The sequence below is a fragment of the Cuculus canorus genome, chromosome 2, assembly GCF_017976375.1.
Source record: "Cuculus canorus isolate bCucCan1 chromosome 2, bCucCan1.pri, whole genome shotgun sequence".
In the NCBI taxonomy this organism is placed as follows: domain Eukaryota; kingdom Metazoa; phylum Chordata; class Aves; order Cuculiformes; family Cuculidae; genus Cuculus; species Cuculus canorus.
Genome location: NC_071402.1, coordinates 34581174 through 34598263, shown reverse-complemented (window position 1 = coordinate 34598263; position 17090 = coordinate 34581174). Strand labels below are relative to the sequence as shown.

At 36.6% G+C, this 17090-nt stretch overlaps 1 protein-coding gene across 1 annotated transcript in view; it reads left to right on the top strand.

Annotated features, from left to right (window-relative positions):
* The window catches only part of KCNB2 (potassium voltage-gated channel subfamily B member 2), a 191962-nt gene extending 176478 nt beyond the window's left edge, over positions 1-15484 (top strand). The window contains exon 3 of the mRNA XM_009570903.2: positions 4428-15484. Coding sequence (XP_009569198.2) covers positions 4428-6590 — 2163 coding nt within the window. The 3' untranslated portion in view covers positions 6591-15484. The remainder of the gene's footprint in view (positions 1-4427) is intronic.
* The last annotated feature ends 1606 nt before the right edge of the window (positions 15485-17090 follow it).

The following is a 17090-nucleotide window of genomic DNA, read 5'->3' as shown; positions in this document are numbered from 1 at the left end:
GTGGCAGCTAGTGAAGGTAGTGCCATGGTGCTGTGCTGATTAAGTGTTATTATAGGCCAGTAAAATATCCTTTCTACTTATCCAGTTTATAAAAACATAAAAAATGTGCATCTCCTTTGCATTACTGAAGGGAAGTATTATGGCCTCTTTCCGTAAATATCTTCAGACTGATGTTCTGGCTATTCTTGAAATTCCTTATGTGATAATGCTTATAGTTGGAAGGCAGCTAATTTATAGTGTCATCTTTGCTGCTCCAGTGAGCATCTCATTTGGACAGTCTCAGGTGTCAAGAACAGAACACACAGAGATTTAGGCAGATTTAGAAGACTGCTCCTGCTGAGCAGAACTTTTTGTCCTTTTCTGTTGCAAACTCAACATCACAATATGAAGTCTGTTGACAGCAAAGGATGCTGCTGATTCAAACTGAATTCTATAAACTTTTCATCATGCATGAAAAGCTGGAAATTGACTACTTTTTCTGAGTTTTTCTCTAAAGTCAGAACTAAAGATATGGCCAGAGCAGTATTTGAAGGTATTATTTATAGATAATACCATACATTTAAACGCAGAAAGAGAAGACTATGTAAGAGTCTGATAAATTTCAGAACCTGTAGAGGCTAGAGATTTGAAAAGTAGACTGTACTGCTATCTGTTATTTTAATTATCTAGATCCTACCCTGGAACAAAAAAAACTAAGGAAACAACAATGCTGATACAGTTTTAGCTGATTACAGGTTGAAAGTTATATTAATCATTACACCTGTACTTTCTGCCTCAATCATATGCTCATTCTACATAGAAATCCTCACAGTCCTGGCAATAGTAAGTAATGAGATGAATGCACAGTTAAAAATACAGATTTTAGTGGCAATTTCATACTAGGAAATCACTAAATTTTCAGATTGCTGCCAGTTCTTCCCCCCACAAAAATCAGAACAATAGTATGTGGAGAAGCCTGTTAAGACTGCATCTTTAACTGGAGGAGTGTTCTATTATGCATTGCATCAGCAGCAGATTCAGATGTCTCATATCCAGCCCATAGAAAAGGTATTTAAATATATCTATTCTTTTAGAAGCATTTTGCAATTTATAAGGAAATATTTTTAAATTTTAATGAGTTGGATTTTTATGTGGTTTTGTTGAACCATAGCTAATTGACATAAACTGACAGAATCTCTCATTTAAACAGAATGTTGTTTATATTCTGAAATGCAGTATATATATTTATTATAGCATGTCAAGTATTACATAGCTAAACTGTGGTCATAGACTGCTACCTGGAATACGCATTTTTTTTCAGGCATTTCAGTCCAGAATACAGTTCCAGAAATATGCCCAGAACACAGGAAGTTTTGCTGGTAAAGCAGAGGAGTTATTTACTCTTCTCTATCAGCATAGCTAGTTGAGTTGATTGCTACATGGCTTTCTTACATACTCAGTACTTCTGTTAATATAAGCTACATCTGGTCTATGAGGATTTACCAGGATAATGCTATCTGCAAAGTGTGCTTTATGTAGACGCGGAACAGGGAGTTTCTTTCTACTTCTTTTTCTCATTGTTCTTCCCGGTGATCCCCTGCCATTCTTTGCCTAATGAGTTGTAAAATCTAATCATTTGCAATAATTAAGACATACTGTGTGTGGAATGATGCACAACTTTAATTACATAACAGAGTCTCAGACAGAAAAAAAAAAGCTTGAGATTCTTACATGAGAAGAAACCAAAATACTTTCTTTTGCATTGAATCTTTTTCATTGAGAAAAGACTTATGCCTATAGTGATATATATAAAGCATTAACAATTCCAGCCCTGCTATTCTGTAGAATTTATTCAAATAGCTGGCAGAGTTCAGGCTTGCATGTTACCAGCATGTGAATGAATGGCTGTAACAAACAGATAGATGGTTGTTGTCAATAAAACGCCCTAGGTGATAGGTCTGAATAGGAAAGTTTTGTATTTGAGACCTGTGAAATGCATGGAGTTTTAGCATTGTCACACAGTCCAAGAAGACGTGCTATACATTGACTCACCTCTTTTCCCAGAAGCTTTTGTATGCTGGTGAACATTTAGGCATAAAATAAAATCCCTGTGATAGACCAAAATGCCAGTGTTTTCTAATTAAAACCAGTTCGATGACAATCTTGGGGCAGATATGTTATTATTTTAAGAACAACGCACGTCAAGTAATTGTGTCCTGGTACTGTATAGCTTTTCCTATGCTGTTATTTACATTGTGATGCTGGGCCCAATGAGGAAGCAATCAGTTTGACAGAAACTGCAAGCTCAACAATTCAGATGTGTGCCATGTTTATTTGTTCTTGGAATTCTGAAAGTGTAATTACGTTACTGAGTATGCTGGAGAACTCATGCTTGCATTAGTTATTTCATAGTAATTTCAGTGAAGTGGAGAACCTAATATGCTTTATTTAAGCTTCAAACTTTTTCAAAGTGAAATCTGATACAGGAAAATTTCACAGTTTGAAAGGTAGTTATTGCTCTCCAATAGTGTTGCCTTTTGTCTGCCTCTGTCCTAGCTAGAAGACTTCACTAATTCCATTAATCAGCCCTGCCTACTTATGTTTTATTGCCTTCATTCTCTACTAAGAATGGCTTCTTTTGCTGTTGTTTTAAAGGGATGCATAGTCCTTCTAAATAGGATAGATTAGCCAAGGTATACTTTCTGAACAGACTGTATGAAGGATGAAGACAGGTGGTACACAACTCACTTGGCAGGAGAAATAAATGGATCTTACTCCTCCAATAAAAATGGTTAAAATAAAAAAAAAAATTAAAAAAAAAGAAAGAAAAGAAAGAAAAGAAAGAAAAGAAAGAAAAGAAAGAAAAGAAAGAAAAGAAAGAAAGAAAGAAAAGAAAGAAAAGAAAGAAAAGAAAGAAAAGAAAGAAAAGAAAGAAAAACAGAAGCAGCCCCAGTAGGGAGAGATACAAATCTGTTTGGAGTACTTGAAAATATGAAAAGTGCTACCTGTTCTGTACTATTATTACCTGAAAAAAGGCCAAGTATGAGATGGTGCCAAATATGCACTCTCATACCATGAACAATTTCAGATAGTGCTTAGAGAACTCAATTTGTGTTTAGTAACCCATAGCTGAAACAGGCTTATTGCTATTTTTCTCCAAGTTAGAGTGAGGTGGCCTTTCTATCTCTGGAGCCGTTATCACCTCTGTGACCAATTTCTCCCCTTATGCTCCTCACCCATGCATTCTGCTTAGCTGCATTTCACACTTCCTGGGTATTACAGTTATTTTGTCAGACTTAGTCTGTCCTTGGAAGCATACCAAACATCACCAAATGGATTTAACAGTACCATTTCTGAGAAATGAGAGCAAATGCTTTTGTGAATAAGCTTAAACTGAGCTTTAAAAGAGAAAACAATTTACTTTAGTATTACTAATAGAACAATTTATTTTGGTATTTCTAACAGAAACATGAATTTACTTGGGACTTCTAACCAACACAATATATTTTTCTAAGTAAAGTGTTATAATAATTTTTGCATCGCTTGAATACTTCACATCACCTCAAAGCTGCCTATATTCTTTTGAGTAGAAATAAATAAACTTTGTAGTAAAACCATTAGGTTCTCTGATAGATTCAATTCTTTTCCATAATATTGGTCCTGTAAATGAGAATGACCCACTAGTCCAGGCAAAGTGCAAGGCTGTGAGGTATGGAGGTGCCTGAACTTTATCAAAATGAATGACAAAATATTTCAGACCTATCTCCTTAGACAGAAACTGGAACATTATTTCTAGGAAGCATTCATCCACTTGTGCATTTTAGTCATGATGAGAAACTGGGTTCACCTTGATACTACTGCTTACTTTTTAATGTCTTGCTCTCAACCTAATTCAGGGCCAGTACCTTCAATGCCTGTAGCACCCAAAATTTGTCTAGACATTATAATTCAGCCAGACTTGTCTCCTGAACAATTTGGCTCATAATTTAGGAAGGTATGCACTATCTACTACTAAATTGACAGTTTACACATGGTATTTCTGTCTCTACTCTGCACGGTGTTATGTTTTATATAATTACACTTCATGCAGAAAACCAATAATGTTCTGCACATTAGCAGGAACTATTTTTCACTTGGCAGCTTGCAATAATACATATCACCTCCCATTGTAATTTAAAATCGCTAAGACCAGTCATGGCTTGCTTTCCGAAATGAAATCGTTTACTGCAGTCAGTAAAACCATCATGTTCTGACCATGTCTAAGATGATTCTAATGTCTCCTCTCTGCAAAAATCAAAACATTAAAACAGAATAATGAGTGCAGAAGCCAAAACAACTTCCACCATCCACAGTTTACTTGACACATGCATATTTGAAAGGATTTAAGCCAGCCCTGACAAATACACTTCTATCAGTCTAACCAAAACATTGTTTATTTTGTTTTACAGATTTTGGCCATTGTGTCCATTCTGTTCATCGTACTGTCCACTATTGCTTTGTCTCTTAACACACTGCCAGAGCTTCAAGAAATAGATGAATTCGGGCAGCCAAATGACAACCCTCAGCTAGCACACGTTGAAGCTGTGTGTATTGCTTGGTTTACCATGGAGTACCTTTTGCGTTTTCTGTCCTCACCAAATAAGTGGAAGTTCTTCAAAGGCCCATTAAATGTCATTGACTTATTGGCTATCTTGCCATACTATGTTACTATTTTTCTTACAGAGTCCAACAAAAGTGTCCTGCAGTTCCAAAACGTCAGACGTGTGGTTCAGATATTTCGTATTATGAGGATACTAAGGATTCTTAAGCTTGCCAGACATTCAACAGGCCTTCAGTCTTTAGGTTTTACACTCAGGCGGAGTTACAATGAATTGGGCTTGTTGATATTGTTTTTAGCCATGGGAATAATGATATTTTCGAGTCTTGTATTCTTTGCTGAAAAGGATGAAGATGCTACAAAATTTACCAGTATCCCTGCATCATTCTGGTGGGCAACAATCACTATGACTACTGTAGGATACGGTGACATTTATCCGAAGACATTATTAGGTAAAATAGTTGGAGGACTTTGCTGTATTGCTGGAGTGCTGGTCATAGCCCTGCCTATACCAATTATTGTGAACAATTTCTCAGAGTTTTACAAGGAGCAGAAAAGACAGGAGAAGGCAATTAAGAGAAGAGAAGCACTTGAGAGAGCTAAAAGAAATGGCAGCATTGTCTCCATGAACTTGAAAGATGCCTTTGCACGCAGTATGGAAATGATAGATGTAGCAGTAGATTCAGGTAAGCCGGGAGAAGCAGCTAATCCAAAGGAGACACCTGATGACAACCACCTGTCCCCAAGCCGGTGGAAATGGGCCAGAAGGACAATGTCTGAAACAAGCTCAAACAAGTCTTATGAGAACAAATACCAAGAAGTTAGTCAACAAGATTCTCATGAGCAATTAAACAACGCCGCAGCATCCTCCAGCCCACAGCACCTTAGTGCCCAAAAACTGGAGATGTTGTATAATGAAATTACTAAAACTCAGTCTCAGCCTAATCTTAATGCTGGTTACCAAGACCAGTCAGCAAAGCCACCTATGTATGAAGAAGAGATAGAAATGGAAGAAGTTACAGGTCAGAGAGATCCAATGGCAACTGGACCTACAGACATGATAACAGACATGAGAAGCACATCCAGTATCGACAGTTTTGCCAGTTGTGCGACCGACTTCACAGAAACTGAGAGGTCTCCCCTCTCTCTGTTTCCTGTCTCGCGCTTGCAAATGAGATTTCCAGCTGATGCTGTTGGCCTGGAAGATAACCAAAGAGTAAGGAGTTCTCAGTTTATACCATTCACAAAAGAAAAAATGTTTTCTCCAACCGATGTCACCTTTGACTATAATCCAATTGACAGAGCTGTTATCAGTGACGGCAGTGGATCCCAAACTGTTTTGCATGGTCATTTGCATTTAGACACTGCCATGGATAGTCCCAAAAGTTCCATGAAAGGTAGCAACCCATTAAAATCTAGATCACTTAAAGTTAATTTTAAAGATAATAGAGGTGGTGCTCCACAAACTCCACCGAGCACTGCAAGGCCACTGCCTGTAACAGCAGGAGCAGACTTCACACAGGTCACCCCTCAGCATATCAGCACTATTCTCCTTGAAGAAAATTCACCCCACGGTGAACGACCTTTACTTGGTGCTGATGCATCTGCACTTTGTCAGGGACCTGTTAAAAAATCATCCCCTCTCTTTCCCAAACAAAAGATTTTCACTTTCCCTTCAAAAGAGAGGAGGAGCTTCACTGAAATAGACACTGGAGAAGAAGAAGAGTTTATGGAGTTACATGGTATAAAACATGAAAAGCAACACGATATCAAGACAAATTGCTGTGGGGATAAACACAATGATGGCAACCATTTAACAGAGGAGCCACAGGTCAGCTCTTCACCCAAAAGCGTCAGCCACAACTGTACTCAAGACATTTACCATGCTGTGGGTGAGGTAAAGAAAGACAGTAACCAAGAAGGCCACAGAATGGAAAACCATTTATTTGCCCCAGAAATCCATTCAAGTCCCGGAGAAACTGGTTACTGTCCCACACGTGAAACTAGCATGTGACTAGTTACAAAAGCAATAAAAATACCTTTTCTTAAAACACAGTTAGTAATGCCTATGAACTAAAACAAGGAAAGCCTCAAAAAAGTGCATAAAATATTATTTTTGCGTGGCATGAAGAGTTGTTTAGTTTAAATACTGTTTAATTAAAAAAAAAAGACCGCTTTTTGTAACAAACTGAAAAAAAACAGGAAAAAAATGACTCAAGAACAGTGAATAAAATAAAGAGCGCTCTGTTAGGAGCCAGTGTTCTGCAACATCTGACATTTTTGATCCTTTCACTTATGATTGTAGACAGAATTTGATCTCTTTTAACTTTTTTCTTTTCTTGGTTACAATGAATTTTAGAATTTGCACATGAAAGGATGAAATGTCAATGCATGTGTTCATAAAGATGTGAAACAAGGTGCTTTGAGCTTGCAAAATGCATATATTTGTAAATAGTTTGGGGTTGGGGGGAAAGGTACTGTTAACAAGGATTTATGGAAAAAGCATTTCCTGGGACACAGGTACTTCCTTCACAGCATGCTGCCTGGAGGGTTTGTACAGACTTATGTTGCAAAATTGCAACTTCTACCTAAAGCATCTCACATATCTTGCTTTCTGTTAAAAAGCTCATGAGTATATCTGTTAATTATGCACTGCAGTATTTTAGTTTATCTGTGCTGTAAATCATGAAGGGTTTTTTTTATTTGCATAACTTTAGTTACTGCATTTGTCAGTTTAATTACTGATCCTGTGAGGAAAAGCAAAGATTTAATGACCAGAACTTGAAGCATTTGATATTTTTATAGAAAACTGCCAATACTTCATAACTGAGAAAAAAAAAAATGTTCCATTTTAAGATAAAATAACCATAGAGTTATTTCTGTGGCAATAAATAGTGCCAAATGGCTACATAGACATATCCCAAAGTTCTCGATCTCTTAGAATATTTCTTTTAACTTGGTATTAAAAAATATATTACCCATGTTATTTTTTTCCTTTTGATTTAACAATATTTGCTTCTACATGATCTTTGAGCTCTCTTTCCCTTTTCTTTATATGAAATGCCTATACATGGCATTGCATATAAAGAAAATAATGGCAATGTTGTTGAAGCTTATGGTGTAAGGAGGCAAGAGACAAGCTTTGTAGGAGGAAGTAGTACCTATCATTATCACAAATCGCATAGCTGGAAAAAAATAGGCTTCAAGTACATGTAACTTGCCCTACGTCTTCCATGCCCCAAAGCTTGTCTGTGTTTTTCAGTTCAATCATTTGGACTGAAAGAAGGTATCACCTGACTTAACAACTTTGCCTCAGCCCACACACCCATGGCTGTTCCAAAAGCAGAATATAGGCTTTCCCCTATACTTAAATAAAGGGAAATGTCAATCCTGCCAAAGCAGCTTTGTTTCTGATATTCTTCAGCTTTGTAAAAGAAACATGCTGAACCAAAGCCTTCCTTACAAAGTACCCATCTAACCATTGCCTGAAAAAAAGCTCTTAAGTTTTTCCGGTACCAATAGGTAACCATGCTATAATATAAAAAGCCCATAGATCACTTTAATTCCCTAAATCATAAGAAGTTTATTCAGTTAATTAATCCTAATCATAAGCAAAGGTATGCTGCTCCACAGGCATTTCCTACAAAATATTCTTTTGGGGTAGTTTTTAGGAAAACAGAATATAGGTGGAGGGGGTTTTTTTGCTGTCCTTTGATTTTCTGCTCCATTACAACAGTTTTGTAAGAGCAGTAGTCCAGCCTTGCAGCTAATAGCCAGAGGGTCCAGCAGTTAGAAGTCTGAGGAGGTGTTTAGAAATTCTAGCATCAGTTCCCCACTCCTCCACAGGCTCGTGGCAGAGATTGCGCCTCTCACCTATGCACAGAAGGGAACGAATGCTTCTTCCAAGTGAGCCCCGTAGCAGCAAGCATTGCAAGAATACTGAGACAGCAAGAATGGAAGCCTTAAAAGCACTTTAGACCAACCAACATGTGGTTTGTAACAGCAGGCTTCTACTTCCCATGGTGGACCTAGGTTAATTTTTACTTATGTGTCATTTTCTGTCACTTAAGTGAGTAAAAGTTAGACACCTACTGCATTTAATGTAAAAGAACAATCATTTTAGTTGCAACACTACCCTCTGCTTGAAATGACTGGGCTGATGCCACAAACCTCACTCAAGCCTGGCCCATGGAAAAGAGGCAAGTTTGAAACCCCAGAATATGGGTTGTGGTGGCTGGGTAAAACAGTGAGCACAGGGCAATCCGTTGGTTAAAAAAACAAAATGAAAAAAAAGTCTATATTTCTAACAGTTTTTTGATTTCCATAACAAGATAACAGTGAGGTTTCTCTTCAGTCATTTGAAAATCTTGGAATAGAATGTTAGTTTTTCTGAACAATGTCTGGTCATTAATTCTCAAAATAGATTTTTTAACATTTTTGGTCCTTACTTGCAGTTCATTGCTACTTGTTGCTGCATTGTTTTACCTATTTATATGGCATTCTGCTTAACATTTTTCAATCATGATGTGTCTGACTGTTTCAAAACTTAGCTCAAGTATTTTATAGTCATTAATCTTCTATATTTATTTTTTTTCTTCCTAGATATTTTCAGTGACTAAAACTAAATGCCAGTCAATTTTTATATGCCTAAAGTGTTGGTCTGTATTTTCTATGTGCAGTTTTATGAAATCACATGGGCCTGTTCGATCTGCCTTTACATCCTAGTGAACTAACGAAGACCAAATTAAGTCCAAATGGGATCTGATCCCATGCTCTGGATCCACAGAAAAATCTCATTCAAGATAATGATGTTGTTCTGGCAAGACTGAGGTCTGTGTTGTGTTCCTTCTCTGTGCTTTTTCTCCCAGGTGACCCTTATGCTTTGGAAAAGCCCCCTCAGGTCCATGCCACTTGGTGGAAAGGGAGGAGTCCAGCCATAGGGAACATGTTGCAGGAGAAACAATTCAATTCCTAAAGCTCACCTGAGCTAAACTTTGTGCAAACCTGATTCTGCACTATTAAAATCACTAAAAATTCAGTATGGTAAAAACAAAGCCTCAGTCCTTATGCAGATGAATTTCCCCTGAAACCAATGGGAGTCTGATGGAAAAAGGGACTGATTGAAATATAAATGAGGATGGCAAGAGTCTCTCTCTCTTGATGAAAATCAACAGGAGCTTTAATTATATAAATTATGAGAAGACCAAGCCCTTAATGACTGCCATATTTTAAATGTTTTCAGAGAAGCACATTTATTTTGAAATTGTACAAGCAAAGAAATGCAATTTTCCTTATTAATAGATGTATTTTTTGGAAAGGATCAAGCTTTAGAAGTGCTTTTGGTATAATTTCATTATATATTTTTGACTATGCTGAATATTATTTCCAGAAGCACAGGTTTAGACAGTTGGATTTTCTGGTCTTGACTGTGTACGCGGGATCCACTCCTGAACACCTATCTCATGTATAGTATCTGATCAGAACATTTACTCAAGCAGTTGCAGGACTGGACTTAGCTTTCATTCCAGTACAGGAGGTGTAAGAAGTGAAGTCCAGGATCACTTCATTCATCATGAATTGCCATGTAGCAAATTATGCAAAATTACCTGGGTATATTTTTCTGTTTTTCTAAAACTTTGAAGCCATTTCAGACTTAGTACCCATTTACCACAGTAAGGGGAGGGCTTGTTTTGAGTTCTGGAGTCAGTCTCCAATGCTTGTGGAATTTCAAAACAACCTAAGGAGTCTTAAGATGAAGTTACTCCCCTGTGCACCTGAAAGGAGTCTGACTCTTCGTATTGATGGAAACTGAAGATTGTTCAGGGAGATAGCTTTGCAATCAGTCTATTTTTTATATTTTATACTAACTGCAGAATCCTGAATTAATGTTTTAATTCCTTTTCAATGATGAAACCAAATGTACACATTTAAACATGTTCACAGAGTGATCAGAACAATTTCCGAATAGCCACATTAATCCAAATCTCGGGTGGGGGGAATAATATATCGCACAAACTGCAAAGGAAGTTCATACAAGAAAGCTGTTTACAGGGGAAGCATATAATGCAAAGAATGTAACATGGTGTAGGAAGTTATTGCACTACAGAATTTATATAAAAACCACTTTTTTAAATAAAAACACAAAAGGCCTTTTAATGCTTCATTGTATAGAATATAGGAGCCTCTGTGCTAATGCAGCAATCTAATGCACTGTGTCCTCACTTCAAAATTGGTCTCAAAATTCAAATGCTAGTGATGTTAGAGAGGTGATATCTGATCTAACACTAGAGCAACTGACGTCAAGAGCTTTTTAGCACAATATTACTTAACCAAAATTGTACAAAGAAAAATGTAAAAAACTTTTGCCTATAGCATTCATAAATCAAAACAACAGTTGGCTTCTTGAGTCTTTTCCTAACAGGTAACACTGGGCAATAGATTTTTATTCCTTGAAAAAACAGTTTTTTAAAAAGCAGGTCTCTTCCTGTACATGCGGACTGACCTTCTGTTTCCTTAGATCTATTTCAAACAAGATTTACCTTCACATTATTTAATTCATTCCTCCAATCTCATCTGCAAACCACAGTCCAGTACAAAAGACAGTTGTCTTTCAACCGCTATCACAAATACAGTCATCCAGGGTCTATATGACTGGGTTTTCATTCATAAAATTTTTGATTCATTCATATATTTTTGATTCATTTGGACAGAAAAGTAATGTTTTGATCATGCAAAAATATTTTTAAAGCAAAAAAATGCAAGAAATATGTTTTTTTCAAAGTAGCCAGCACAGATCGAGCAAGAAATGCAAATACTGCAAAGGCGGAAGAAAGGCAGAAAACTGTAAGTAAACAAGGTATGTTTTAATATACTATATAAACAGGAAATATAGTAAAATATATATAAAATAATCCTTGTTCACACTTAATGAGGTCAAAATGTGAGTAGCAAAAGATTTCATTCCAGTCCTACTCCATCTTAATTTTTACCCTAGTATCAACAGGTCTCTACTGAGGTTTTCAGTGATGCTGTTACCTACTTTCCTGCCACATGAACATCTGATTTGTAATCATTTTCTCAGAAGACTTTACTGAAAAAGATAGTGTGTTCCTATCTTTATCAATCTTTGGATCTCTTCCCACTGCCCTCCAAACACCAAGCTTTTCTTCTTCTTGGGAATGCTTAGAAGACAACCCACCAAACAAGATGATAGCGTGTCTTGTGTGTGTCTTGTTTATCAGGAAAGCATTTTGGTAGTCTGGTTGGTGCCAATCGCCAGATGGACTCCATTGCATTTGAATCAAGGAGCAAGAAGAACTGAGTGTTATTTCTCTCTGCTATTGTTGCAGCCATACAATATCACAGCTTCACACGTTTTCTAGTTTTCAAATGCTCTGAATTCTCCAGCGTCCCCCTCAACCTGCAAGATGTTTCAGTGCATTTGTTCAGTGCTTTTGCAAGAGCTTTTGTAAAAGCAGTTGACTGCTAAATGCTATTAAAAAAGCCATCAGCATAAGTGTGAACATTTCTCTCTTGTCCAATATATTTTTATTACTAAGAGGTACTCAGTTTAAACTCCAGCTGAAATGCTTTCATATTCTAAAACAGATCAGGTGTTCTGGGAGCCAAATCCTTCACAGCTACTCTATTGGTTTCCTAAACAAACGAAGGTTAGGTGACTGGCAGGCAGATACAAAATTGTTTGCATGGTGTAGAAGTTTCTTGTTCAGTAATCATATATGGGTGATACCTGGCAGATGGATTATCACACTTGTCTTTGTATTTCTTCTGATGCAGGTTTTAATAATATTGTTTGGAAATGTTGTGTTATGATATTTAAGTAGCATTACCCTTTAGTGCAATGCAGATTTCTTCCAGAACAGCAGTGATACCCTATAGTCCTATATTATTATTGATTGCTATTTATTTTTTTTTATGACACCTAACAAAGAACCAGATGGATCCCATTGTAGAACAAGGAAGTAGCACACAAATATTATTGCTCATTTTAAAGAGCAAAGAACTTGATACTAGCTAGCATTTAATTCAAAAAGGTATGATTATCCTGATTATGCCTGTGAACCAAACAGAAGAGTAGTATCTCGTTACCTTAGACATTGACTGTAATCCTGTGGTTAATGTAAACCCCGAATCTAAGAGCAGTCTAGGTAATTAATTTCATTAGGTTCTTTTTTTTTTACCTCAGATAAAGCATTTAAATACATACTATACATAAATAACATCAGCAGGAACAGTGTACACTTCTATATCTGGAAGTCTATGGCTATGTTTACACTGGCATCTGGATGGAAATTGGGAGAGCTCTCTTGACATCAATCTCTCAGCTATCCCTGTTTCTTATGCTTTGGTTCGCATCAGAAAGCAATATTGGACCATGCAAACTGGATTACTTTTAGATGAAGCTGAACCAGAAAAACTTGTTCCGTAGGGCCATCTCCTGTGCTGCAACCAGCACAAAGCACTCAGGCCTTGGCATCAGACTAGAGCTAGTCCAAAATTATAGCACTCCTGATATACACAGAGTAAAATGTCAGCAGAAACTGTTTTCCTCAACAAATCTGATTCTATTGTGTTGTACTGATTGCTAATGTAGACATAGATTATTTCCATCACATTTTATTACCTCCAGTCCATGTAGTCTTAGCTAAATCCCTTACTCAAGGAAATTCTGCCATTGCCACCAGTGGTATTTCATAAAAAGAGTAAAATATAGCCAAAGATTAAATAGTCCCCAGTGTATTCTCCAACTTAACCCAGGTGGAACAGTAAAACAGTGAATTCTTGATAAGCCCTGGATAGTTGTGGGTTGCAGCTCGGACCACACTCTTAAATGCTGCATATTTCTATAGTCAGTTAACTCTAAAGTTGGTGTTACATTTGATTAAGACAGTGCAGACAGCCCTACATTGACTCTTACTTCAAAATCGTTAAATCAGTGGAAGGATTTAACTTGCTGCAAGTAGCCCTGTATCACTTAACAGTGACTCTTAGTTTATACTGGTATAAATAAAAGCACGTGCCTGTGCAACGGCCAAGCGTTGACAGAGCATCAGAGGCCCAGCTTCAGTATTTTGTGTCAATCTGCCACTTTGAACACCAGTTGAAATTTATTTAAATTGGGGGGCTAATAGGGTTTTGAACATGTGCTTAGTTGCTCTGATGTCTATAACATATCTTGTAAAATGTAATGCAAGGAACAAAAAGTCTATTCAATTTTTTACATTTTTTAATGATTTCATGGTGAAAGTCTTACATTGATATTTTTGCTCTATGTTTTGCTCAGATAGCATCTCTCAGTGGAGGTTCAGAATACAAAACATTTATGCCTGTTCTTGAAGTCCTTAAGCAGAAGGCCAATGGAATTCTGCCTGTATAAAACTGAAGGATGGAGCAATATATTATAGCTTTAGGCAAAAGGAACAGTTTCTAACACATACTACAAATTTTAAAAAAGAAAAAAACACTGTTGGGGACAATCATGGGTACTTCTGCTAGGATGCAGAGTTCTGGATTTATACCTCTTAATTTTCAAAGAGTTATGCAGAGTTTTATGTATATAACTTTCAAGAGTCAAAGGAGCCACGCTGATAAGCTGAAAAATGGAGGGATTAGTGCACAAAGAACCTGAGAGTTGAATACATAGCCTATTGCTTTAAGATCACTGTAAATATCAACTAAAAATATGTACTAATTCATGTTTATAAGTTATCACTGTGTTAGTTTCATAGATACAGTAGCATGACTATTATTAGTTCTGTTGAGTTTAATGAACTTTACTTTGTATTCCTCTGTGAATGCTCTGAATGCTGCAAACAAAAAAAGCACAACAGTATTTTTTCAAGTTCTCTTGACGCGATAGCAGTGTCTTCACTATTGTTCAATTTTACAGAATTAGCAACATTTCATCATAAAATGCTATATTAACAATGTATCTTTCTTTAAAAGAACTGTCACTAGGAGATAAAAGCATATGTGATAAGTCTTGTCTAATATCATCCATCTGCCTTTACAAAATGCCCCAGTCATTTTGTGGGAGAACATACTGCTTTTGCTTCATGTGTTGTTTGTATCTGGGGGTGGGGCAGGGAAATAATAGGGCATTTTGCAATGGTAACCACATCAAACATGCTTTGTTTCATTATTATTGTATTTGTTCGAAACATTTTGATTTAATTTCTTTTTGTAGGTAAGACTGACAATAGCTTTATTTTCTCAGCTAACCATCTGATTCCATTAGACTAATAACTTCTCACATCTAGTGGTATTCGTATCAATGTCTCCATATCAGCTACATTTTAACTTCATAAAAAAGGAAATGTGATTATTATTTTTGTCATACTAGATTTTGCTGATCAACTAAATATTTCTGCACCAATCTACATATTAATATGCATGTTGTAGTCTGTACAATTGTTCAACATCAAAATATCTGTTTAATTTATGTCAAATGTCTGTAAAATAATTGCATTGTTCTCCATTTCAGTCTAATAAGCAGGATAGTAAATAAATGTGTAAATGAATCATCTGTGTCTCATTTCAGTTCTCTGCATGAAACCACTTTACATTGAACATTGCATATATACCAAAAACAATAATCCATAGTGTCTTTTAGATTTCATGATCTCTGGCAGATAGTGTTTACAGAAATAAATCATTTGACCATGCAAATAAAGTCAGAATCCATTATGTTTAAAAAAAAATTAAATACAATGCTTCTAAGCCTTTTTTTCCCTCTCTCTGTTCAGCATTACTGCTAATTACTCCTCACAATGTAGATAAAAAACCTCAAAAGACTTTATAAAAGTGAGTAAACATTATTGCCTACAGGACGGAAAGCCAGAAGCATGAAAACACTCAGCGGTCTTTTTTTGGATGGTCAAGCCTAGGTACCTCAGCCTAATATTCAGATGCAGTCAGTAAAGCAATGTCTTATTCAACTTACTAGTAAGCAACAATCTAGCATGGAACCTAGCACTTTTTGCCTAAAGTGGGCAAATATTTTTATACTGGGAATTATTCTTTTTCTTTCAAGATGAGTCATGTCCTTCCAATTTCTACATCTGAATGGCACTGCAATTAAATAATGAAATAAAAATGAATAAAAATGAAATAAAAATTGACCAAATTAGGCCCTTTGGTGAGCATGCTGATTATATTTATTATGAAAAAACTTAGTGGCACACTTTAGCCTCACAATCCCATTGTGCTATACATACCTCAAGACACAGCTGACTGCACTGCAGAACTTTGCCCCTTCAGCTCTTAATCTAGAGGGTTTCTTCCCTTAATGTGAAGCACAGTATATAAATCTTAATTTGTTCCGCCTTCCTGTTTTACCTCAAACATGTTCCCAACCTCTTCCTTCCTTAAAAACAAACACCACATCCTTCTTCTTGCTTCTCCCAGTCTCTTCTGCTTGGCATTGATCTGAATAATTGCATTTGAAAGAAAGGATTTTGATATTTATATATTATTGAATAACCAAGTCTGCAGCCCACACATCTATCCATAGTACCCAAAAGTTACCTCCAAAACTGCAGCTCTAGGTGCACATTCCAGCTGCCCAAATGTTCCCACCCTGCAGCAAGCCCTCTGAGCCTCAGAATTTTGACTGCACAGAAAGGAGACGAAGCCACACAGGAGAAACAGAATGGGAACATTATCCAGTTATCGCTAAGTCTGGACAGTCAAGGGACAAGGATACACCACCATAGTTCAGACACAGCTAAAAATCTCTTTGATCACGACATGAGATTAGGAGATTTGTCTGTTCTAGCTATTTCATCTTTTCCAATCTTCTCCTCCCCCTCTATTCTTGTGGAGCTCATTTAAAAAAATATCTAGCGCCCCAGTATCTCATCCCAGCTCCATAGCAGCCTAAGAAAGGAATGGAATTGATGCTAGCAAGGAAATAAAATAGAGAAAATCTCCACTATTTTATTGGTACAATCTGACCTGCGGCTGAACACAATGTAGATGGAAAGCAGGGAAACTATTTTCTGCAAAGCTGCAAATGTGATATATGGTTGGGATTATTCTTGGCAGACCAGATAGAGATCATGCTGACAAAAATACTGAGATGCCAGTAGGTTAGCATAAAAGTACCCCTCCCTAATCTATTCAGAGGAAAACGTCAAGCATTTCTAATATAAATATTAGGAAATAAAACAGCCTAAGTAGTCAGGATATCATTATGTTAAACCTCATGTTACCATATAGGATTAAATTCTGTTTCTGCTGACTCTCTAAATGCAAATTTTCACTGAGTGTAGAAAAAAAACTAAATCAAAAGTTGAGTAAAATTTGTTCAGACCATTTTTTTGTCTCTAGAAATCCATGTCCATTCTTCTGTCATAGAGACAGTTAATTGTAGTGGGTTGGGTGTTTTTTAAAGGTTTCAGAGTACATCACAGACCAGAGGCCTCAATTACCTGCATAAGCAAGTAGTGAAAATATCTACAAAAAACCTCATTACTTACCTGTAATGAACTAC